The 25091-nt window shown below is 44.0% G+C and overlaps 1 protein-coding gene across 7 annotated transcripts in view; it reads right to left on the reverse strand.

The window, feature by feature from the left end:
- The window catches only part of LOC137431094 (tight junction protein 2), a 184304-nt gene that overhangs the window by 42317 nt on the left and 116896 nt on the right, over positions 1–25091 (reverse strand). For all 7 annotated transcript variants that reach the window (XM_078781395.1, XM_068121996.2, XM_078781396.1 and 4 more), the window contains 2 exons: positions 2776–2986; positions 1517–1617 (listed from right to left, as the gene is read on the reverse strand). In XM_078781395.1, the coding sequence (XP_078637521.1) occupies positions 1517–1617; positions 2776–2986 (312 nt within the window). The remainder of the gene's footprint in view (positions 1–1516; positions 1618–2775; positions 2987–25091) is intronic.

Below are 25091 nucleotides of genomic sequence, written 5' to 3' on the forward strand. Positions count from 1 at the left end.
GGGAATCGAACTCACACCAGTGAAGAACCACGGGAATCAAACTCACACCAGTGAACAACTATGGGAATCGAACTCACACCAGTGAACAACTATGGGAATGAAACTCACACCAGTGAAGAACCATGGGAATCGAACTCACACTAGTGAAGAACCATGGGAATCGAACTCACACCAGTGAAGAACCACGGGAATGAAACTCACACCAGTGAAGAACCATGGGAATCGAACTCACACCAGTGAACAACTATGGGAATCAAACTCACACCAGTGAAGAACCATGGGAATCGAACTCACACCAGTGAAGAACCACGGGAATGAAACTCACACCAGTGAACAACTATGGGAATCAAACTCACACCAGTGAAGAACCATGGGAATCGAACTCACACCAGTGAACAACTATGGGAATCAAACTCACACCAGTGAAGAACCATGGGAATCGAACTCACACCAGTGAACAAGTATGGGAATCAAACTCACACCAGTGAAGAACCATGGGAATCGAACTCATACAAGTGAAGAACCATGGGAATCGAACTCATACAAGTGGAGCAAAAGGTGCTCATGCACCTGCGGTGCCCTTTGTTTCAGTAGCTCCAGAATTTCAAAAAAGAACAAAGGGTGAATCTTTTTAACTCTCTATCCCAATTTTAGTCAAAATTCTGGATCAAACTCTGGATCCAATACAACGAATCCAACTCCAATGAAAAGGAGACCCTGGGATTTATATGGAGACTCATTTGTGAGTGTGCACTGTTGGCATTTATCAATGATCACAATGCATAAAACCAACAAATCAAAAGTACTTGTACATTTCCACCATTTTCAGGTTCCATCACGAGGTGCACAATATCCATCGCACATTCCCACATGAGAACAGGATCAAATTGTCCGGTGATGGTCCGGTGATGGTCCGGTGATGGTCCGGTAATGGTCCAGTAATGGTCCGGTAATGGTCCGGTAATTGTCCGGTAAGGGTCGGGTAATGGTCCGGTAATGGTCCGGTAATTGTCCGGTAATGGTCCGGTAATGGTCCGGTAATTTTCCGGTAATTGTCCGGTAATGGTCCGGTAATTGTCCGGTAAGGGTCGGGTAATGGTCCGGTAATGGTCCGGTAATTGTCCGGTAATGGTCCGGTGATGGTCCGGTGATGGTCCAGTAATGGTCCGGTAATGGTCCGGTAATGGTCCGGTAATTGTCCGGTAAGGGTCGGGTAATGGTCCGGTAATGGTCCGGTAATTGTCCGGTAATGGTCCGGTTATGGTCCGGTAATTTTCCGGTAATTGTCCGGTAATGGTCCGGTAATTGTCCGGTAATGGTCCGGTAATTGTCCGGTAATTGTCCGGTAATGGTCCGGTAATTGGCTGCGAGCCTGAGAATTTGATTGATCAAGGTGATTTTGGCAAATGATAAGATAATGGGCGACAAGACATGCCCGATTGCTTCCTTTTCCTTTCCACGAAGATCTGTAGTTTTAATTTATTATCAATTCATGAGGTGAAAACGAATTCCTCACCTTTACGGCAGACACCCAAACGAGCTGCCCCTGTTGTTCCCGAATCGTGGCTTTCAGCTGCCCGTACCATCCATCATTCAAAAAGTTAAGTTTTATTGTTGCTGGAAATAAAAGAGAACAAACGTTACACGATATATTCAATTTTCGGATGGCATTGCATGACGATTTTTTGTTTTTTTAACAAACAAAAAAAACAATCTACCATATGGAACACAATGTCAATTTGCGTGTTTGCGTGTTTGTGTAGATGTCTGTCCCCCTTCATAAGGGTAGATTCTAAAGGCCAATCTTTTAACATGAATGTGTGTTCACTACGGTCTGTTTTTGAGGATAAAACAAACTTGAAAAACATTTTACATAAAAGACTAATTATGTCTCTTCTATTGGAATTGTAGACGGTGGCTTGCAAACTGAGCCTCAAGGGCGGTGTACAGAAGCGTTTTTTTAAAATAACTTTGAAAATTTTTTAAATAATGATATTTGGATGTACACACCCACACATATGGAGAATTTCCTTGTGCAGGAGTGCGAGGATTTTTTTTTTTCTACCGATGTGACTGCGTACCCCCAGTGCATATGCAAATTTGGTGTGGATTGGCCCAGCCATACACCTGGAAATCATACGTGGGGTTCTTACCCTCGCAAGTGGATGGGGCATATTTTTTGGTGTATCCATGACCTGACCCTGAGTACCCTTTCCCTGTTGTAGGGGGGGGAGTGGAGTGGGGGGGATTTTGTGGGAGGGGTATACTTTTTTGTTGTTTTTTTTTTAGTTTATTTTATCCACATCTTCAGCCGCCTTGAAATACCACAATGAAGATAGTTTTTTTTAATGAATTGGATGCACTGAAAATCGTTTATTTATTTATTTTTTTTAACTAAAATGCTACTTCTGGATCACCACCCATTTTGAATCTTTACTTTTTACCGGCCTATCTCCCAGCTGCCATGAATCTTCATATTTAACTCTTATTGATGTTTCAGAAATATAATTCACTCAGGGGCATTACTCATAATTGGGGAGATTTTGCTATTCTTCAGAAGAGAATATAATTATGATAATAATGATATTACAGGTAACAGACAAAACCTATTGTTACCGCAATATCCTATCATCTTTGTGCTCCTGAACTCCACGTAATTGTCAGTCGGTGTGGGTTATTCACCAAGATGTGGGTGTAGGAGACATGGAAGCAGTAGTGATGAGATCTAGATAGAAAGAATATTCCTTCTCAAGTGATGAAGAACCCAGACAACACCTGTAAAAAGGAAAGAGTAGTTTCGCTGGAGCTTGAGTGCTTGGTCGTAGAGGCGTTGGCTGCTTTTGTCAGATGCTGGGCAGAGACGACGACGCATGGCTCGCAATCCGGAACGGGAGTCAGGCTGCAAGAAGATAACGATGGGATGCCACCGGCTGCGATGGAGACGAGCAGCGGCTCCTGGTGTCACGTCCAGCACGGCATGCCGGTTCTGTGGTCAATAAAGAGAAGGCGGTATTTCAAATATGGCCATTATTCAACAATATATTATGAATAACGAGAATCGCTTCCTCCTGTGGGCTCAATATGACAACCCCAATTGCTGCATGCAGTCAACAGCTCAAGAAGGTTAGAGACCAATAAGAATCCTTCTGAGGCGAGTCAGTCACATTGCGTTTCATCATCTCACATGACATCACAATCAGCCTGGCTCTTATTTTTCATATTATGTCTATTTTCATTTAATTTAATTTAATTGGAACCCAATTTTACTTTCCACAAACTCTACTGTTGCTAAAACACAGGCTGTCTGGGAGGCAATAAACTTGAATGGGGAAGTCACCTCCCTGGACCTTGAAACTTGATTTGTGAATGAAGCAAACTTCACAGGTCAATGAAGCAAACTTGACTAGTCATTGAAGCAAACTAGACAAGTCAATGAAGCAAACTTGACTAGTCAATAAAGCAAACTTGACTAGTCAATAAAGCAAACTAGACTTGTCAATGAAGCAAACTTGACTTGTCAATGAAGCAAACTTGACTAGTCAATAAAGCAAACTAGACTTGTCAATGAAGCAAACTTGACTAGTCAATAAAGCAAACTAGACTTGTCAATGAAGCAAACTTGACTTGTCAATGAAGCAAACTAGACTTGTCAATAAAGCAAACTTGACTAGTCAATAAAGCAAACTAGACTTGTCAATAAAGCAAACTAGACTTGTCAATGAAGCAAACTTGACTTGTCAATGAAGCAAACTTGACTTGTCAATGAAGCAAACTTGACGAGTCAATGAAGCAAACTTGACTTGTCAATGAAGCAAACTTGACTAGTCAATAAAGCAAACTAGACTTGTCAATGAAGCAAGCTTGACTTGTCAATGAAGCAAACTTGACGAGTCAATGAAGCAAACTTGACTTGTCAATGAAGCAAACTAGATTTGTCAATGAAGCAAACTAGACTTGTCAATGAAGCAAACTTGACTTGTCAATGAAGCAAACTTGACGAGTCAATGAAGCAAACTTGACTTGTCAATGAAGCAAACTTGACTAGTCAATAAAGCAAACTAGACTTGTCAATGAAGCAAACTTGACTAGTCAATGAAGCAAACTAGACTTGTCAATGAAGCAAACTTGACTAGTCAATAAAGCAAACTAGACTTGTCAATGAAGCAAACTTGACTTGTCAATGAAGCAAACTTGACTTGTCATTGAAGCAAACTAGACAAGTCAATGAAGCAAACTTGACTAGTCAATAAAGCAAACTTGACTAGTCAATAAAGCAAACTAGACTTGTCAATGAAGCAAACTAGACAAGTCAATGAAGCAAACTTGACTAGTCAATAAAGCAAACTAGACTTGTCAATGAAGCAAACTTGACTTGTCAATGAAGCAAACTAGACTTGTCAATGAAGCAAACTAGACAAGTCAATAAAGCAAACTTGACTAGTCAATAAAGCAAACTAGACTTGTCAATGAAGCAAACTTGACTAGTCAATAAAGCAAACTAGACTTGTCAATGAAGCAAACTTGACTAGTCAATAAAGCAAACTAGACTTGTCAATGAAGCAAACTAGACAAGTCAATAAAGCAAACTTGACTAGTCAATAAAGCAAACTAGACTTGTCAATGAAGCAAACTTGACTTGTCAATGAAGCAAACTTGACTAGTCAATAAAGCAAACTAGACTTGTCAATGAAGCAAACTTGACGAGTCAATGAAGCAAACTAGACTTGTCAATGAAGCAAACTTGACTAGTCAATAAAGCAAACTAGACTTGTCAATGAAGCAAACTTGACGAGTCAATGAAGCAAACTAGACTTGTCAATGAAGCAAACTTGACTAGTCAATAAAGCAAACTAGACTTGTCAATGAAGCAAACTTGACTTGTCAATGAAGCAAACTTGACTAGTCAATAAAGCAAACTAGACTAGTCAATGAAGCAAACTTGACTTGTCAATGAAGCAAACTTGACTTGTCAATGAAGCAAACTTGACTTGTCAATGAAGCAAACTAGACTTGTCAATGAAGCAAACTTGACTTGTCAATGAAGCAAACTTGACTAGTCAATAAAGCAAACTAGACTTGTCAATGAAGCAAACTTGACTAGTCAATGAAGCAAACTTGACTTGTCAATGAAGCAAACTTGACGAGTCAATGAAGCAAACTTGACTTGTCAATGAAGCAAACTTGACTAGTCAATAAAGCAAACTAGACTTGTCAATGAAGCAAACTTGACGAGTCAATGAAGCAAACTTGACTTGTCAATGAAGCAAACTTGACGAGTCAATAAAGCAAACTAGACTTGTCAATGAAGCAAACTTGACGAGTCAATGAAGCAAACTTGACTTGTCAATGAAGCAAACTTGACGAGTCAATGAAGCAAACTTGACTTGTCAATGAAGCAAACTTGACTAGTCAATAAAGCAAACTAGACTTGTCAATGAAGCAAACTTGACTAGTCAATGAAGCAAACTTGACTTGTCAATGAAGCAAACTTGACTTGTCAATGAAGCAAACTAGACTTATCAATGAAGCAAACTTGACTTGTCAATGAAGCAAACTTGACTTGTCAATAAAGCAAACTAGACTTGTCAATGAAGCAAACTAGACTTATCAATGAAGCAAACTTGACTTGTCAATGAAGCAAACTTGACTAGTCAATAAAGCAAACTAGACTTGTCAATGAAGCAAACTTGACTAGTCAATAAAGCAAACTAGACTTGTCAATGAAGCAAACTAGACTTATCAATGAAGCAAACTTGACTTGTCAATGAAGCAAACTAGACTTATCAATGAAGCAAACTTGACTTGTCAATGAAGCAAACTTGACTTGTCAATAAAGCAAACTTGACTTGTCAATGAAGCAAACTAGACTTATCAATGAAGCAAACTTGACTTGTCAATGAAGCAAACTTGACTAGTCAATAAAGCAAACTAGACTTGTCAATAAAGCAAACTTGACTAGTCAATAAAGCAAACTAGACTTGTCAATAAAGCAAACTAGACTTGTCAATGAAGCAAACTTGACTTGTCAATGAAGCAAACTTGACTTGTCAATGAAGCAAACTTGACGAGTCAATGAAGCAAACTTGACTTGTCAATGAAGCAAACTTGACTAGTCAATAAAGCAAACTAGACTTGTCAATGAAGCAAGCTTGACTTGTCAATGAAGCAAACTTGACGAGTCAATGAAGCAAACTTGACTTGTCAATGAAGCAAACTAGATTTGTCAATGAAGCAAACTAGACTTGTCAATGAAGCAAACTTGACTTGTCAATGAAGCAAACTTGACGAGTCAATGAAGCAAACTTGACTTGTCAATGAAGCAAACTTGACTAGTCAATAAAGCAAACTAGACTTGTCAATGAAGCAAACTTGACTAGTCAATGAAGCAAACTAGACTTGTCAATGAAGCAAACTTGACTAGTCAATAAAGCAAACTAGACTTGTCAATGAAGCAAACTTGGCTTGTCAATGAAGCAAACTTGACTTGTCATTGAAGCAAACTAGACAAGTCAATGAAGCAAACTTGACTAGTCAATAAAGCAAACATGACTAGTCAATAAAGCAAACTAGACTTGTCAATGAAGCAAACTTGACTAGTCAATGAAGCAAACTTGACTTGTCAATGAAGCAAACTTGACTTGTCAATGAAGCAAACTTGACTAGTCAATAAAGCAAACTAGACTTGTCAATGAAGCAAACTTGACTAGTCAATAAAGCAAACTAGACTTGTCAATGAAGCAAACTTGACTTGTCAATGAAGCAAACTTGACGAGTCAATGAAGCAAACTTGACTTGTCAATGAAGCAAACTTGACTTGTCAATGAAGCAAACTAGATTTGTCAATGAAGCAAACTAGACTTGTCAATGAAGCAAACTTGACTTGTCAATGAAGCAAACTTGACGAGTCAATGAAGCAAACTTGACTTGTCAATGAAGCAAACTTGACTAGTCAATAAAGCAAACTAGACTTGTCAATGAAGCAAACTTGACTAGTCAATGAAGCAAACTAGACTTGTCAATGAAGCAAACTTGACTAGTCAATAAAGCAAACTAGACTTGTCAATGAAGCAAACTTGACTTGTCAATGAAGCAAACTTGACTTGTCATTGAAGCAAACTAGACAAGTCAATGAAGCAAACTTGACTAGTCAATAAAGCAAACTTGACTAGTCAATAAAGCAAACTAGACTTGTCAATGAAGCAAACTTGACTTGTCAATGAAGCAAACTTGACGAGTCAATGAAGCAAACTTGACTTGTCAATGAAGCAAACTTGACTAGTCAATAAAGCAAACTAGACTTGTCAATGAAGCAAACTTGACGAGTCAATGAAGCAAACTAGACTTGTCAATGAAGCAAACTTGACTAGTCAATAAAGCAAACTAGACTTGTCAATGAAGCAAACTTGACGAGTCAATGAAGCAAACTAGACTTGTCAATGAAGCAAACTTGACTAGTCAATAAAGCAAACTAGACTTGTCAATGAAGCAAACTTGACTTGTCAATGAAGCAAACTTGACTAGTCAATAAAGCAAACTAGACTAGTCAATGAAGCAAACTTGACTTGTCAATGAAGCAAACTTGACTTGTCAATGAAGCAAACTTGACTTGTCAATGAAGCAAACTAGACTTGTCAATGAAGCAAACTTGACTTGTCAATGAAGCAAACTTGACTAGTCAATAAAGCAAACTAGACTTGTCAATGAAGCAAACTTGACTAGTCAATGAAGCAAACTTGACTTGTCAATGAAGCAAACTTGACGAGTCAATGAAGCAAACTTGACTTGTCAATGAAGCAAACTTGACTAGTCAATAAAGCAAACTAGACTTGTCAATGAAGCAAACTTGACGAGTCAATGAAGCAAACTTGACTTGTCAATGAAGCAAACTTGACGAGTCAATAAAGCAAACTAGACTTGTCAATGAAGCAAACTTGACGAGTCAATGAAGCAAACTTGACTTGTCAATGAAGCAAACTTGACGAGTCAATGAAGCAAACTTGACTTGTCAATGAAGCAAACTTGACTAGTCAATAAAGCAAACTAGACTTGTCAATGAAGCAAACTTGACTAGTCAATGAAGCAAACTTGACTTGTCAATGAAGCAAACTTGACTTGTCAATGAAGCAAACTAGACTTATCAATGAAGCAAACTTGACTTGTCAATGAAGCAAACTTGACTTGTCAATAAAGCAAACTAGACTTGTCAATGAAGCAAACTTGACTTGTCAATGAAGCAAACTTGACTAGTCAATAAAGCAAACTAGACTTGTCAATGAAGCAAACTAGACTTGTCAATGAAGCAAACTAGACTTGTCAATGAAGCAAACTAGACTTATCAATGAAGCAAACTTGACTTGTCAATGAAGCAAACTTGACTTGTCAATAAAGCAAACTAGACTTGTCAATGAAGCAAACTAGACTTATCAATGAAGCAAACTTGACTTGTCAATGAAGCAAACTTGCCTTGTCAATAAAGCAAACTAGACTTGTCAATGAAGCAAACTTGACTAGTCAATAAAGCAAACTAGACTTGTCAATTAAGCAAACTAGACTTATCAATGAAGCAAACTTGACTTGTCAATGAAGCAAACTTGACTTGTCAATGAAGCAAACTTGACTTGTCAATGAAGCAAACTTGACGAGTCAATGAAGCAAACTTGACTTGTCAATGAAGCAAACTTGACGAGTCAATAAAGCAAACTAGACTTGTCAATGAAGCAAACTAGACTTGTCAATGAAGCAAACTAGACTTATCAATGAAGCAAACTTGACTTGTCAATGAAGCAAACTTGACTTGTCAATAAAGCAAACTAGACTTGTCAATGAAGCAAACTAGACTTATCAATGAAGCAAACTTGACGAGTCAATAAAGCAAACTAGACTTGTCAATGAAGCAAACTAGACTTATCAATGAAGCAAACTTGACTTGTCAATGAAGCAAACTTGACTTGTCAATAAAGCAAACTAGACTTGTCAATGAAGCAAACTAGACTTATCAATGAAGCAAACTTGACTTGTCAATGAAGCAAACTTGACTTGTCAATAAAGCAAACTAGACTTGTCAATGAAGCAAACTTGACTTGTCAATGAAGCAAACTTGACTTGTCAATAAAGCAAACTAGACTTGTCAATGAAGCAAACTAGACTTATCAATGAAGCAAACTTGACTTGTCAATGAAGCAAACTTGACTTGTCAATAAAGCAAACTAGACTTGTCAATGAAGCAAACTTGACTAGTCAATAAAGCAAACTAGACTTGTCAATGAAGCAAACTAGACTTATCAATGAAGCAAACTTGACTTGTCAATGAAGCAAACTTGACTTGTCAATGAAGCAAACTTGACTTGTCAATGAAGCAAACTTGAGTCAATGAAGCAAACTTGACTTGTCAATGAAGCAAACTTGACTAGTCAATAAAGCAAACTAGACTTGTCAATGAAGCAAACTTGACGAGTCAATGAAGCAAACTAGACTAGTCAATGAAGCAAACTTGACTTGTCAATGAAGCAAACTTGACTAGTCAATAAAGCAAACTAGACTTGTCAACTAAGCAAACTTGACTAGTCAATAAAGCAAACTTGACTTGTCAATGAAGCAAACTTGACTTGTCAATAAAGCAAACTAGACTTGTCAACTAAGCAAACTTGACTAGTCATGAAGCAAACTTGACGAGTCAATGAAGCAAACTTGACTTGTCAATGAAGCAAACTTGACTTGTCAATGAAGCAAACTTGACGAGTCAATGAAGCAAACTTGACTTGTCAATGAAGCAAACTTGACTAGTCAATAAAGCAAACTAGACTTGTCAATGAAGCAAACTTGACTTGTCAATGAAGCAAACTTGACGAGTCAATGAAGCAAACTTGACTTGTCAATGAAGCAAACTTGACTAGTCAATAAAGCAAACTAGACTTGTCAATGAAGCAAACTTGACTAGTCAATGAAGCAAACTAGACTTGTCAATGAAGCAAACTTGACTAGTCAATAAAGCAAACTAGACTTGTCAATGAAGCAAACTTGACTTGTCAATGAAGCAAACTTGACTTGTCATTGAAGCAAACTAGACAAGTCAATGAAGCAAACTTGACTAGTCAATAAAGCAAACTTGACTAGTCAATAAAGCAAACTAGACTTGTCAATGAAGCAAACTTGACTTGTCAATGAAGCAAACTTGACGAGTCAATGAAGCAAACTTGACTTGTCAATGAAGCAAACTTGACTAGTCAATAAAGCAAACTAGACTTGTCAATGAAGCAAACTTGACGAGTCAATGAAGCAAACTAGACTTGTCAATGAAGCAAACTTGACTAGTCAATAAAGCAAACTAGACTTGTCAATGAAGCAAACTTGACGAGTCAATGAAGCAAACTAGACTTGTCAATGAAGCAAACTTGACTAGTCAATAAAGCAAACTAGACTTGTCAATGAAGCAAACTTGACTTGTCAATGAAGCAAACTTGACTAGTCAATAAAGCAAACTAGACTAGTCAATGAAGCAAACTTGACTTGTCAATGAAGCAAACTTGACTTGTCAATGAAGCAAACTTGACTTGTCAATGAAGCAAACTAGACTTGTCAATGAAGCAAACTTGACTTGTCAATGAAGCAAACTTGACTAGTCAATAAAGCAAACTAGACTTGTCAATGAAGCAAACTTGACTAGTCAATGAAGCAAACTTGACTTGTCAATGAAGCAAACTTGACGAGTCAATGAAGCAAACTTGACTTGTCAATGAAGCAAACTTGACTAGTCAATAAAGCAAACTAGACTTGTCAATGAAGCAAACTTGACGAGTCAATGAAGCAAACTTGACTTGTCAATGAAGCAAACTTGACGAGTCAATAAAGCAAACTAGACTTGTCAATGAAGCAAACTTGACGAGTCAATGAAGCAAACTTGACTTGTCAATGAAGCAAACTTGACGAGTCAATGAAGCAAACTTGACTTGTCAATGAAGCAAACTTGACTAGTCAATAAAGCAAACTAGACTTGTCAATGAAGCAAACTTGACTAGTCAATGAAGCAAACTTGACTTGTCAATGAAGCAAACTTGACTTGTCAATGAAGCAAACTAGACTTATCAATGAAGCAAACTTGACTTGTCAATGAAGCAAACTTGACTTGTCAATAAAGCAAACTAGACTTGTCAATGAAGCAAACTTGACTTGTCAATGAAGCAAACTTGACTAGTCAATAAAGCAAACTAGACTTGTCAATGAAGCAAACTAGACTTGTCAATGAAGCAAACTAGACTTGTCAATGAAGCAAACTAGACTTATCAATGAAGCAAACTTGACTTGTCAATGAAGCAAACTTGACTTGTCAATAAAGCAAACTAGACTTGTCAATGAAGCAAACTAGACTTATCAATGAAGCAAACTTGACTTGTCAATGAAGCAAACTTGCCTTGTCAATAAAGCAAACTAGACTTGTCAATGAAGCAAACTTGACTAGTCAATAAAGCAAACTAGACTTGTCAATGAAGCAAACTAGACTTATCAATGAAGCAAACTTGACTTGTCAATGAAGCAAACTTGACTTGTCAATGAAGCAAACTTGACTTGTCAATGAAGCAAACTTGACGAGTCAATGAAGCAAACTTGACTTGTCAATGAAGCAAACTTGACGAGTCAATAAAGCAAACTAGACTTGTCAATGAAGCAAACTAGACTTGTCAATGAAGCAAACTAGACTTATCAATGAAGCAAACTTGACGAGTCAATAAAGCAAACTAGACTTGTCAATGAAGCAAACTAGACTTATCAATGAAGCAAACTTGACTTGTCAATGAAGCAAACTTGACTTGTCAATAAAGCAAACTAGACTTGTCAATGAAGCAAACTAGACTTATCAATGAAGCAAACTTGACTTGTCAATGAAGCAAACTTGACTTGTCAATAAAGCAAACTAGACTTGTCAATGAAGCAAACTTGACTTGTCAATGAAGCAAACTTGACTTGTCAATAAAGCAAACTAGACTTGTCAATGAAGCAAACTAGACTTATCAATGAAGCAAACTTGACTTGTCAATGAAGCAAACTTGACTTGTCAATAAAGCAAACTAGACTTGTCAATGAAGCAAACTTGACTAGTCAATAAAGCAAACTAGACTTGTCAATGAAGCAAACTAGACTTATCAATGAAGCAAACTTGACTTGTCAATGAAGCAAACTTGACTTGTCAATGAAGCAAACTTGACTTGTCAATGAAGCAAACTTGAGTCAATGAAGCAAACTTGACTTGTCAATGAAGCAAACTTGACTAGTCAATAAAGCAAACTAGACTTGTCAATGAAGCAAACTTGACGAGTCAATGAAGCAAACTAGACTAGTCAATGAAGCAAACTTGACTTGTCAATGAAGCAAACTTGACTAGTCAATAAAGCAAACTAGACTTGTCAACTAAGCAAACTTGACTAGTCAATAAAGCAAACTTGACTTGTCAATGAAGCAAACTTGACTTGTCAATAAAGCAAACTAGACTTGTCAACTAAGCAAACTTGACTAGTCATGAAGCAAACTTGACGAGTCAATGAAGCAAACTTGACTTGTCAATGAAGCAAACTTGACTTGTCAATGAAGCAAACTTGACTAGTCAATAAAGCAAACTAGACTTGTCAACTAAGCAAACTTGACTTGTCAATGAAGCAAACTAGATTTGTCAATGAAGCAAACTTGACGAGTCAATAAAGCAAACTAGACTTGTCAATGAAGCAAACTTGACGAGTCAATGAAGCAAACTTGACTTGTCAATGAAGCAAACTTGACGAGTCAATAAAGCAAACTAGACTTGTCAATGAAGCAAACTAGACTTATCAATGAAGCAAACTTGACTTGTCAATGAAGCAAACTTGACTTGTCAATAAAGCAAACTAGACTTGTCAATGAAGCAAACTAGACTTATCAATGAAGCAAACTTGACTTGTCAATGAAGCAAACTTGACTTGTCAATAAAGCAAACTAGACTTGTCAATGAAGCAAACTTGACTTGTCAATGAAGCAAACTTGACTTGTCAATAAAGCAAACTAGACTTGTCAATGAAGCAAACTAGACTTATCAATGAAGCAAACTTGACTTGTCAATGAAGCAAACTTGACTTGTCAATAAAGCAAACTAGACTTGTCAATGAAGCAAACTTGACTAGTCAATAAAGCAAACTAGACTTGTCAATGAAGCAAACTAGACTTATCAATGAAGCAAACTTGACTTGTCAATGAAGCAAACTTGACTTGTCAATGAAGCAAACTTGACTTGTCAATGAAGCAAACTTGAGTCAATGAAGCAAACTTGACTTGTCAATGAAGCAAACTTGACTAGTCAATAAAGCAAACTAGACTTGTCAATGAAGCAAACTTGACGAGTCAATGAAGCAAACTAGACTAGTCAATGAAGCAAACTTGACTTGTCAAAGAAGCAAACTTGACTAGTCAATAAAGCAAACTAGACTTGTCAACTAAGCAAACTTGACTAGTCAATAAAGCAAACTTGACTTGTCAATGAAGCAAACTTGACTTGTCAATAAAGCAAACTAGACTTGTCAACTAAGCAAACTTGACTAGTCATGAAGCAAACTTGACGAGTCAATGAAGCAAAGTTGACTTGTCAATGAAGCAAACTTGACTTGTCAATGAAGCAAACTTGACTAGTCAATAAAGCAAACTAGACTTGTCAACTAAGCAAACTTGACTTGTCAATGAAGCAAACTAGATTTGTCAATGAAGCAAACTTGACGAGTCAATAAAGCAAACTAGACTTGTCAATGAAGCAAACTTGACGAGTCAATGAAGCAAACTTGACTTGTCAATGAAGCAAACTTGAGTTGTCAATGAAGCAAACTTGACTAGTCAATAAAGCAAACTAGACTTGTCAATGAAGCAAACTTGACGAGTCAATGAAGCAAACTAGACTAGTCAATAAAGCAAACTAGACTTGTCAATGAAGCAAACTTGACGAGTCAATGAAGCAAACTTGATTAGTCAATGAAGCAAACTTGACGAGTCAATTAAGCAACCTAGACTAGTCAATGAAGCAAACTAGACTTGTCAATGAAGCAAACTTGAGTTGTCAATGAAGCAAACTTGACTAGTCAATAAAGCAAACTAGGCTTGTCAATGAAGCAAACTTGACGAGTCAATGAAGCAAACTAGACGAGTCAATGAAGCAAACTTGACGAGTCAATGAAGCAAACTAGACTAGTCAATAAAGCAAACTAGACTTGTCAATGAAGCAAACTTGACGAGTCAATGAAGCAAACTTGACTAGTCAATGAAGCAAACTTGACGAGTCAATGAAGCAAACTTGACTAGTCAATGAAGCAAACTAGACTAGTCAATGAAGCAAACTTGACGAGTCAATAAAGCAAACTTGACGAGCCAATGAAGCAAACTTGACGAGTCAATGAAGCAAACTTGACGAGTCAATGAAGCAAACTTGACGAGTCAATGAAGCAAACTTGACTAGTCAATGAAGCAAACTTGACTAGTCAATGAAGCAAACTTGACTAGTCAATGAAGCAAACTTGACTAGTCAATGAAGCAAACTTGACTAGTCAATGAAGCAAACCTCTTCAAAATCTGCCGCATCAAATTCCGCGCTCATTAACAGGTTTAAATCAGATCTAAAAGGCTAAACGTTCCTTCCCTAACCTACAGGGGGCATTGCATCACCAGCACGTTGCATCAAAGTTGGTACAGCTCTAACCTTTCCACCCTAAACTTTATTTTAGAACTTTAACGGTGGGGCAAGATGCCACTGGTAAGTCATATGGGACACAAGACTCCTATAATCACGAAGCACTAACTAGATCTTTACTATCGAGACAATCAAAAGTTGTGCGAGTCCATAAAGAAAAAAAACACTGGAAGAATGGATATCATAAGTGAAAGCACAGACTATAACATCAAATAAGGAAGAATACTGATGAAAAGCTAAAGGGGTTATCTACATAATAGCAAAAACATCACATATTTGACCCCATTCCTTCCTTTATTACCAAAATTATTTGGAGAGCACAGCCAGACTTGAAACACTTAATACCTGCATGTACATTTCTACCCAACACTTCCAAGCTGCATACCGGCTTTCTAAAGGTGTCCTATTGTGAAGTTTCGAGAATTGTATGTAAATCTGCACAATCAGGTTTATTTGTGGATGAATCGCATTACTGTGCCATTGCCTCCCTAAATGTCACAGAAATCATGACTCATTTGCAGTTGCTAATTGAGGCTGGCTATTGAGATGAAATCATGACAGGGCGGAAATAGGTAATAAAGCACTACTACAACATTAAAATAAGGAAGGCACCACTAAACCACGTACAGCTGCCCACTTGGTGAGGTTCAGATATGACTTTACCACCACTAATCAGTACTCATCTGACTCATCAAGAACTGTGCAGGCATCCCATGCCAGACACGAAGTACCTTCCCAAAGGGGAAAAGTGAGTGTGGTTGTCATGTAACTGCAAGAATCTGGTGGTGGGATCCTAACTACAACTGATTTTTACCTTGCGCTCACGACGCGAAAAGCGAGGTTAAGCATTCAGCTACGTACGTACGTGTGCCGTGTCTGCATTTTAAAAATTCATTTTCTCGGCAACCGTTGGTCCGATTGACATGAAATTTCACCATAGGAGGGCCTCCCCCTTTAGAATATTTTTATGATTATGACGTCATAGGTCACATGGTACATGGTCGTCTTGACTTGTCAATTAAGTCAATCATCAGAGAAGGCGCATCAGCGAAGATGGACTCCATCGTGGAAAAACTTCGCACCTCTATATCTCTGAAACTACTCCATGGAAAAAATTGAGACCTGGCTCATTGTCAACTACTCCCCATGGGGAATAAGATATGTTAATGATGATGTCATCGGTGCCTTTGTTATGACGTCATAATTCGACAAATACAACACTTATCCATCCGATCATTATGATTTTTTTTTCCAGTAACTGTTGGTCTGATGGACACGAAATTTTCGCTTTGGAGCACCTCCTCCTTTAGAATATTTTAATGATAATCATGACGTCATAGGTCATGTGGTACAGGCGCTATCTTGGAAAAACCGAAAAATGTTCCACCTCTATATCCAAAACTGCTGCATGGAAAAAATTGAAACATGGCTCATTGTAAAGAACTCCATATGGGGAATAGGTGTCGTTGATGATGACGTCATTAGTGCCAAAATTATGACGTCATAATTCGACAGGGACAACTCTTAGTCTGATCAGTTTGAAATGTATTGAGCGTGATCTATGCAACAATTATATTAGAGAATAAAAATGTGTGATGTAATCGCTCACGTGGTCTCGCAGCTATATTGGATCAAAGAAAAAAAATGTTCAAAAACAGAAGAGTTGGCTCACAACAAGTTGACTGCGCAGGGTAAGTATCTTAATATAATTCGCCAAATGTCCGTCCGTCTGTCTGTCTGTCTGTCTGTTGGAAGGTACCGTAAACACTGCTGAACCGATCGCAAAGATATTTTGGGTGGATAACCCTGGGATCTCCAGGAGTAAAATAGGCTATTTAGTTTTCCCAATTTCAGCTTTAGTCTCCAGCATTCTCAGGTTTGGACTCCCGCATAACATTCGCGTTCGCATGACGTTCATTGTTCTCATTGTGACGATGTTGTTTTCCCGGGTGCCGCACAAACGGCTGCACCGATCGCTGCACGGACTCGATCGGACTCGGTGACCTCGGACAAAGACCTTTTATAAGGACACGTGTTGAATCCCTGATTGGGAGAATTCTAACCCATTTCAACTGAAGGAAACACGTATCGCCATCGGGAGTACATACGCCAAAGGCGATTGTGAACACGATTATCGATCACGATTCACGATCACGATCATCACGATCATAGCCGGCGAAGCCGGTGTTGTGAATGAACGCATACATATTATGTTGAAAAGCCAGATTTTGCTGGATCCCTTTAGAATTTCGAAGCTTTGACGCACCAAATCGCTCAATGGAGGCCGCCATCTTGCGGAGGCGGAAGTATGCATAACAAATTGAAAAAAGTTCAATAGGAGTTTGTTTCACCCGTCTTTTTTTGATTCACAATCTTATGCACCTCTAATTTGTAATTAAAATACTTTAAGACCAACCTCGTTCCCCGGGCCCACACGGACCCTGGTTATCTTCAACGAAAATCGTCACCAATTACCGGAACCAATGAGATTCGAGCATTTGAAAATTATTTCAAAAAAGCTTTTTACCACATTTCAGACGCTGAAAACGGCGTCAAATATTCTAAAATTGACGAAGAATTATTTTTTAGAAATCTCGCGGCCGTAGAGGATAGTTTTTCACGGCCGGAAATATCCGAAGTTGAGACGGAATTCACCGAATTAATCAAGAAGGAAATTTTATAAATTGTAATCTCATCCAGAATGCAAATGGTGTCATTTTGAACTAGGTACGGTACCTACTATACCTACCTACTACCAACTACCTAACCTACTGATGCCATAGTGATGGGTAAAATAGTGGCAAGAGGCAAGAGTGGCAAGAGTGGCAAGTGGCAAGAGGCTTCGCCGGCTCATTGCGGCTTTGCAGTCGGGTACTAGTAGTGTATCGATCATTGTGGGACAGGACATTTGGTGAATTATAGTAAGATACTGTTTAGATTTTGCTGATTTGCGTGTGATATGATTTAACGGATGTTTATATGAATCGTTTAAAATAAAAAAAGCCTTCAATTTCTGATATTTTACCTTTTCATTTGGGCCTCCCAATTGAAGCCCCGCCCATAGGGCAGGTACCGTTGCTAGTAACACATAATAAAGGGAGCGGGAGAAAAGAAGGGGGGGGGGGAGAGAGAGAAACACAACAACAGTAGGGAACAGGGACATTAAGAGACCTGTGGATCTGTGGAACACGGGATAAGCAAGATGGACACTGCAGGGACTTTCAGGAAAGAAAACAAGGAATTTGAAGGAGGTTGATTTGGGATGGTTTAACAGGGGTAGAAAAGATCAAGGGTTTGGATGGGGGAAGATAAGAGATGGTGGTGAACAGCTGTTTTGAAGACCTGGAGGGAGAAGTGGGATTGAAGAAAGCATGGAAGTTTGCTCCAGAGGTGGGAAAAAAAGGAATAAAAAAGTGAAGGTGAGCAGAGAGTCTTGATTTTGGCAGTTTCACCAGAATAGGGTTGCTTGCAGATCTTGTGCGTCCTGTAGGAATATTTGGGGGACAGAGTCCAGAGAGAGCTGGGGGGGCAAGGCCGGAGAGGAGTCGGTAAAGATAGAAAGACGCCAACCTGCCTGCGGTGAGCGAGTGATAGGCCCTCAGAATCGGCTTCATCGCGGGAGATTCCAACGATTCTAAAAGTTTTGGTTTCTTCAGCGTGAAGACGAGCTAGGTGTGAGGCAGGAGCACCAGCCCATAGGGGAGAGCAGTACTCCATTGAGCTGCGGATGAAAGCCTTGTATGTGGTGAGGAGCTCAGGTGTGTCAAGGAAGGACTTCGCACGGCGGAGGATGCCCAGTCGGCGACTGGCTTTGGAGGCCAGCTTGGAAATGTGGTTTTCCCAGGAAAGATCATGGTAGATAGTGAGACCCAAAAGCTTGAGTGACAGAACTTGAGTGACATTTGTCTGCTAAAACTTAAGGTATTTTATACTCTGCATAGTTTGGGTAAAAAGGAAATTTTCCAATAAAAGTTATTCTTGCGGGATATATATGTACAATGGTAACTCTGTGTGCATAAGCAATAGACAAGGGTCACTTTATTGAATTGTACAATGATGAGATTATATATTTTGGCAATTTTTCTAACGATTGTAAAAGGTAGCAAACTACCCAGAGAGAAGGTTTGTTGTTACAACACAATGTATTAGGCTATATTTGCCTTTCTAGGAACAACTTGTTATATGAATACCATCGAGTTGCACACTGCAACACATTGCATCAGTGTCAATAAAATGTGTGCAGACCGTAGCTGTGCAACAGACATCACTACAAAGCTAAAATAACTATATAGATGGAATGGTTGTCATGGATAGTCAGCTCAAATGGACACATCCAACATGGTGAAGATGGAAATATAAACACGTGCTGTGAATGGTGATGTGGCGGATGAATAAACCTCAACGAATTTCCTTGAATCCGCACACATGACGGGCACAGTCTGAAAGCTTCTTTCAATAAAAAAAAGTATAAATATTGTATTCACCAATTGGGCTTTGCAGGTGGACCTTGCCATTGAAGGAGCTGTGGCTCCCACGTCGATCGAAAGAATGGACGCGACAAAAAGCTTGAATTCATCTGAGCTGCTTTATTAGAATCAAACACTCAGGCACTCTGGGAAAAACGTTTTACGGTCGGCAATATATATCTATTCCGCCAGGGGGTTTGCCCAGGCCTGGCGCCAGGGGGCGTGGCCCCGCGGGCCGGCTGCGGCCTGGCAAGCCGAGGGCGAGCCTGCCCGGGCGTCCCGACCGAGGCCTGGCAAGTCGAGCGCGGGCCTGCCCGGGCGTCCTGGACGAGCCCGGCCTGGTGATCGCTCCGCGTCCTTGATAGGTGCAAGGCGATTGTGTAACCCCAGCGGCAGCCGCTACACACGTCCCCCCAGAATCGACTTGCACCGGCAGGGTCAACTTGAGGGGGGTCCTGATGACCCGGCCGAAGCGACCCCTGGTGGGTCGTGGGAGGGGGTCCGGTGAGGTGGTGGGCGGTCGAGTGGGGGGCACCGTGGACGGGGGGCGGCCTCGCCGCGGCGGGAGGGCCACCCGTGGTGGGTGGTCGACGTCCACGTGCGCCGGCTTGAGGCGGTCCACTGCAATCCGGTCCGACCTGCCGCCGATGTCGATGACGAACGACTTGTCGTCCCGTCGCAGCACCCGGAAGGGCCCGTCGTACGGCGGCTGGAGTGGCCGCCGATGTGCGTCGTGACGCACAAAAACATACTCCGCGGTGCGGAGTGCTGGGGGGACGTAGGACTGGGGGTCACCGTGGTGGGATGTCGGCACGGGGGCAAACCGTCGGGCGGCCTCCTGGAGGTCCGAGCGCTGGCGAGCTGCGGACCAGGGGCTGGTAGCGTCGGGCACGAATTCGCCCGGGACGCGTAGCACCTGGCCATAGACCAGCTCGGCGGTGGATGCCTGGAGGTCCTCCTTGGGGGCCGTGCGAAGGCCCAAAAGGACCCACGGCAGCCGGTCGGCCCAACCGCCGTCTTGAAGGCCGGCCATGAGCGCGGCCTTCATGGAGCGGTGGAATCGCTCGCACAACCCGTTTGCTTGGGGGTGGTAGGCCGTAGTACGGTGGAGCTTGACCCCCAGGTTGCGGGCGACCGCGCCCCACAGCTCGGAGGTGAACTGTGGTCCGCGGTCTGACGAGATGTCCGCCGGTGCGCCGAAGCGGGCGACCCAGGTGGCGATGAAGGCCTGCGCCACGTCGGCGGTGGTGGTGGAGACGAGGGGAACGGCCTCCGGCCACCTGGTGGTCCTGTCCACCATGGTGAGCAGGTGTGTGAACCCTCGTGATGGGGGAAGGGGGCCCACCAGATCCACGTTGACGTGGTCGAAACGTCGTTCGGGCACGGTGAAAGGTGCCAGCGGGGCCTGGGTGTGTCGGTGGACCTTGGCCCGTTGGCAGGCGGTGCAGGCGCTGGTCCAATCGCGGACGTCCCGACGAAGGCCGTGCCAGACGAAACGCGCCGACACCAGCTTCTGGGAAGCTTTCCGGCCCGGGTGGGAAAGGCCGTGGAGGGAGGCGAAGATGCGGCGTTGCCAGGTGACGGGCACGATGGGGCGAGGCCGGCCTTGGGAGACGTCGCAGAGCAGGACAGTGTCCGCGCAGGGGATGTCGGCCAGGCGGAGGCCCGTGTCCGCCGCCCGGAGGGCTTGCACCGTGGTGTCGGTGGTTTGGTCCGCCGCCATGAGCGCAAAATCCACGCCCAGGTGGACCGCGTTCGCGCTGGCCCGGGAAAGACAGTCGGCCACGGCGTTGTTTTTGCCGGCGACGTGCCGGATGTCCGTGGTAAACTCCGACACGGCGGAGAGGTGGCGCTGTTGGCGGGCCGACCATGGCTCCGTGACCTTGGCCATGGCGTAAACCAACGGCTTGTGGTCGACGAACGCCGTGAAAGGTCGGCCCTCCAGGAGGTGGCGGAAATGGCGGACGGCCAGGTGTAGACCGAGGAGCTCCCGGTCAAACGTGCTGTATTTGAGCTCGTTCGGCCGGAGCTGCCGGCTGAAAAAAGCGAGTGGCTGCCAAACCCCGTTCACCCATTGCTCATGTACGGCGCCCACCGCGTAGTCGGAGGCATCCGTGGTGAGGGCGATGGGAGCGTTGAGCACCGGGTGAGCGAGCAGTGTTGCGTCGGCGAGGGCCCGCTTTGAGCTTTGGAAGGCCGCATCCATTGCTGCGGACCAGGCGATGTCGTGCTTGGCCGGCTTGCCCCGGAGGGCTTCGTAGAGGGGCCGCATGAGTTGAGCAGCGCGGGGCACGAAGCGGTGATAAAAATTCACCATTCCCAGGAATTCCTGCAGGGCCTTTATGGTGCGGGGACGCGGGAAAGTGGTGATGGCCTCGACCTTGGTTGGCAGCGGCACAGCCCCGTTCTTGGTGATGTGGTGGCCCAAAAAATCAACGGCCGTCGTGCCGAAGTGGCATTTGGCCGGGTTGACGATGAGGCCGTGCTCGCTGAGGCGCCCGAACAGTGTTCGGAGGTGGAGGAGGTGCTCGGCCCGGGACGTGCTGGCGACGAGGATGTCGTCCAGGTAAACGAAAAGGAACGGCAGGTCACGCAGCACGCCGTCCATCAAGCGCTGGAACGCCTGAGCCGCGTTCTTGAGACCAAACGGCATCCGCAAGAACTCGAATAAGCCGAACGGCGTGATGACTGCCGTTTTAGGGACGTCGGCCGCCCTGACAGGTACCTGGTGATATCCCCGTATGAGATCAATTTTTGAAAAAATGACCCGTCCCGCCAGACGGGCGGAGAAGTCTTGGATATGCGGGATCGGGTACCTGTCGGGTGTTGTAGCGTCATTAAGACGGCGGTAGTCGCCACACGGGCGCCATCCACCCCCCGGCTTTGGCACGATGTGCAGTGGCGAGGCCCACGCGCTATCGGAGCGCCGCACGATGCCGAGGTGCTCCAACGCGTCGAATTCGGCCTTCGCAACGGCAAGCTTGGCTGGGTCGAGGCGGCGGGCCCTGGCGTAGACCGGCGGGCCCGTGGTTGGTATGTGGTGCTCGATCCCATGCCGTACTGCGACGGCCGAAAACGTCGGCCGCGTGAGGGCCGGGAACTCCGCGAGCAGGCGAGCAAACTCGTTCGCCGCCGGGACGGTGCATGCCAGCTCGGTCGGCGCGGAGCTGCTCAATGTGCATACCAGGGAGCTGAAGGTTTCAGCGTTGATTAAACGACGCCGTTGGACGTCCACCAGCAGTCCGTGTGCGCAGAGGAAGTCGGCGCCGAGCAGAGCCATGGGCACGTTGGCGGTTACAAACGTCCAAGCGAAGCGTTGGCCGCCGAAGCAGAGGGTGACGTTGCGCGGGCCGAAGGTGCGGATAGTCGATCCGTTGGCCGCAACCAAGGAGGGGCCGCAAACCGCGGATTGCCTGTCCTGGTCAGAGGCGGGCATGACGCTCACTTGGGCGCCGGTGTCGCACAGGAAGCGCCGTCCGGACGCTTTATCCGTGATGAACAGTAAGTTGCCCGTGTGACTGTGGCCGGCGCTCATGGCAGGTAATGAACGCCGGCCTGGCCGTTTCCCGACCCGCCGAAGGTGCACGGGGGTCGGCATGTCCGGGCCTTCTGTCCGAACCTGGCATGATAGGAACACCACGCTTGGTCGGGTGGAGGCTTCGGACGTCGTGCTGAACGTGGTCGGCTCGGTATAGCGGCCGCCAATTGCGTCGGCAGTTCGGCCGTCGAACGCGCCGGGTGCTCGGGCGCCATGGATGGTGCATCAGGCGGCGGCGGGTCCCATGTCGCCGCTGCGATGCGCTGTCCCGCGGCGGAGATTTTGTCGGCTTCTCTGGCAAGGGCCCGGGGATCTGTGATCGTCGTGCTTGCCAGGGCGAGGCGTACCGGGTTAGGCAGCTGACGGAGGAACAGCTCCCGGAACAGGAATGCCGGAGAGTGCTCGCCGAGCAGCGAAAGCATGTAGTCCATTCGCTCGGAAGGGCGCGTGTCGCCGAGCTCCGGCAAATCGAGCAGGCGCCGTGCGCGTTCCGCCGCTGGGAGGGCGAAAGCATCGAGGAGAAGCTTCTTAATCGTGCCGTATTTGTCCGCGGCTGGCGGGCTCTCGAGGAGGCTCAGGGCGCGGGCTGCGGTGGCTGAACCGAGCGCAGCGACCACGTGGTGGAAGCGGGTGTCGTCCGCCGTGATGCCCCGCAGGGCGAACAGGGACTCCGCTTGTGCGAACCAAACCGCCGCGTGAGCCTCCCAGAAGGTAGGCAGTTTAAGGGCGACTGCCGTGTCCATGTCGGTAGGTCACCAATGAAGGAGCTGTGGCTCCCACGTCGATCGAAAGAATGGACGCGACAAAAAGCTTGAATTCATCTGAGCTGCTTTATTAGAATCAAACACTCAGGCACTCTGGGAAAAACGTTTTACGGTCGGCAATATATATCTATTCCGCCAGGGGGTTTGCCCAGGCCTGGCGCCAGGGGGCGTGGCCCCGCGGGCCGGCTGCGGCCTGGCAAGCCGAGGGCGAGCCTGCCCGGGCGTCCCGACCGAGGCCTGGCAAGTCGAGCGCGGGCCTGCCCGGGCGTCCTGGACGAGCCCGGCCTGGTGATCGCTCCGCGTCCTTGATAGGTGCAAGGCGATTGTGTAACCCCAGCGGCAGCCGCTACACCATCACCTATACTGAAGGAGAAGAGTCCCAAGTATGAAAACTTTTGCTCTTGAAAGTCGTCCATATTATAGCATTTGCACGTTGGACCGGGATTATATATATATATATATATACATGAATTCGGCCCAAGGGTTGAATCATTTCTGAGGCCTAGCTGTGCCCTTGCACATCATGGCAGGAATTTGCAATTTGGAAAGTGTAACCAGCTGTTGTTGTTTCGTATGCAGCCTATGGCTGCTGGCTTGCATCGTTTTTCTGGAAGCTCGTTTGTGCCGCTGATGCAGTGCCCCAATTACCGGTGAGCTGGTACTCAATTTGCCGACCCCGGAAGGATGACAGGCTGAGTCAACCCCCGCTGGTGTCAATTCAACGATCAACTGGGATTCAGGCTCAGGATCCGAGGACCCCAAGCCATCACCCTAACCATTAAGCCAACACCAGGCACAGTGCACCAGCTGAAAACAACGTACTCTTTGGAAAAGGCGACAAGGGATATTTAATGCCCGCAATCAGGAAGGATCACAAAATGGACTTACATGGGGCTCACAAAATGGACTATCTCATGGACAAAATCTCATGGACTACCAAAAAATGGACTATCTCATGGACAAAATGGACTATCTCATACTAGCTCACAAAATGGACACCTCACGGGGCTCGCAAAATGGATGCCTCATGGGGCTCACAAAATGGATGCATGGGGCTCACAAAATGGACACCTCACGGGGCTCGCAAAATGGATGCCTCATGGGGCTCACAAAATGGATGCATGGGGTTCACAAAATGGATGCCTCATGGGGCTCACAAAATGGATGCCTCATGGGGCTCACAAAATGGATGCATGGGGTTCACAAAATGGATGCCTCATGGGGCTCACAAAATGGACTCCTCATGGGGCTCACAAAATGGATAACTCATGGGGCTCACAAAATGGACTCCTCATGGGGCTCACAACATGGATGCCTCATGGGGCTCACAAAATGAACGCCTGGTTTAACTAGATCTCTCTGAAGGAAAGCAAAGCACATTCCGGCAGCGCCATGTCAGGGAATCACCAGGGTGACCATTTGTAGTCGAGTTGAGAATCAAAAACAAATTGGACAACTCAAGGTAGAATGAAGAATTTGTCTTGTAGGTGAAGGCTAGTGACAATCTGTGCATCAGCGGACGTGTAGATCAATGGCCGAAATAAGTAGCTACTGTGGGAAGCTGATCTTTGAGCCGTTAATCCTTCGTCAGAGCATACATGTGCTCACATGTGCTGTTCTTCAGAAAGACC

The sequence above is a fragment of the Myxine glutinosa genome, chromosome 7, assembly GCF_964187855.1.
Source record: "Myxine glutinosa chromosome 7, kmMyxGlut1.1, whole genome shotgun sequence".
In the NCBI taxonomy this organism is placed as follows: domain Eukaryota; kingdom Metazoa; phylum Chordata; class Myxini; order Myxiniformes; family Myxinidae; genus Myxine; species Myxine glutinosa.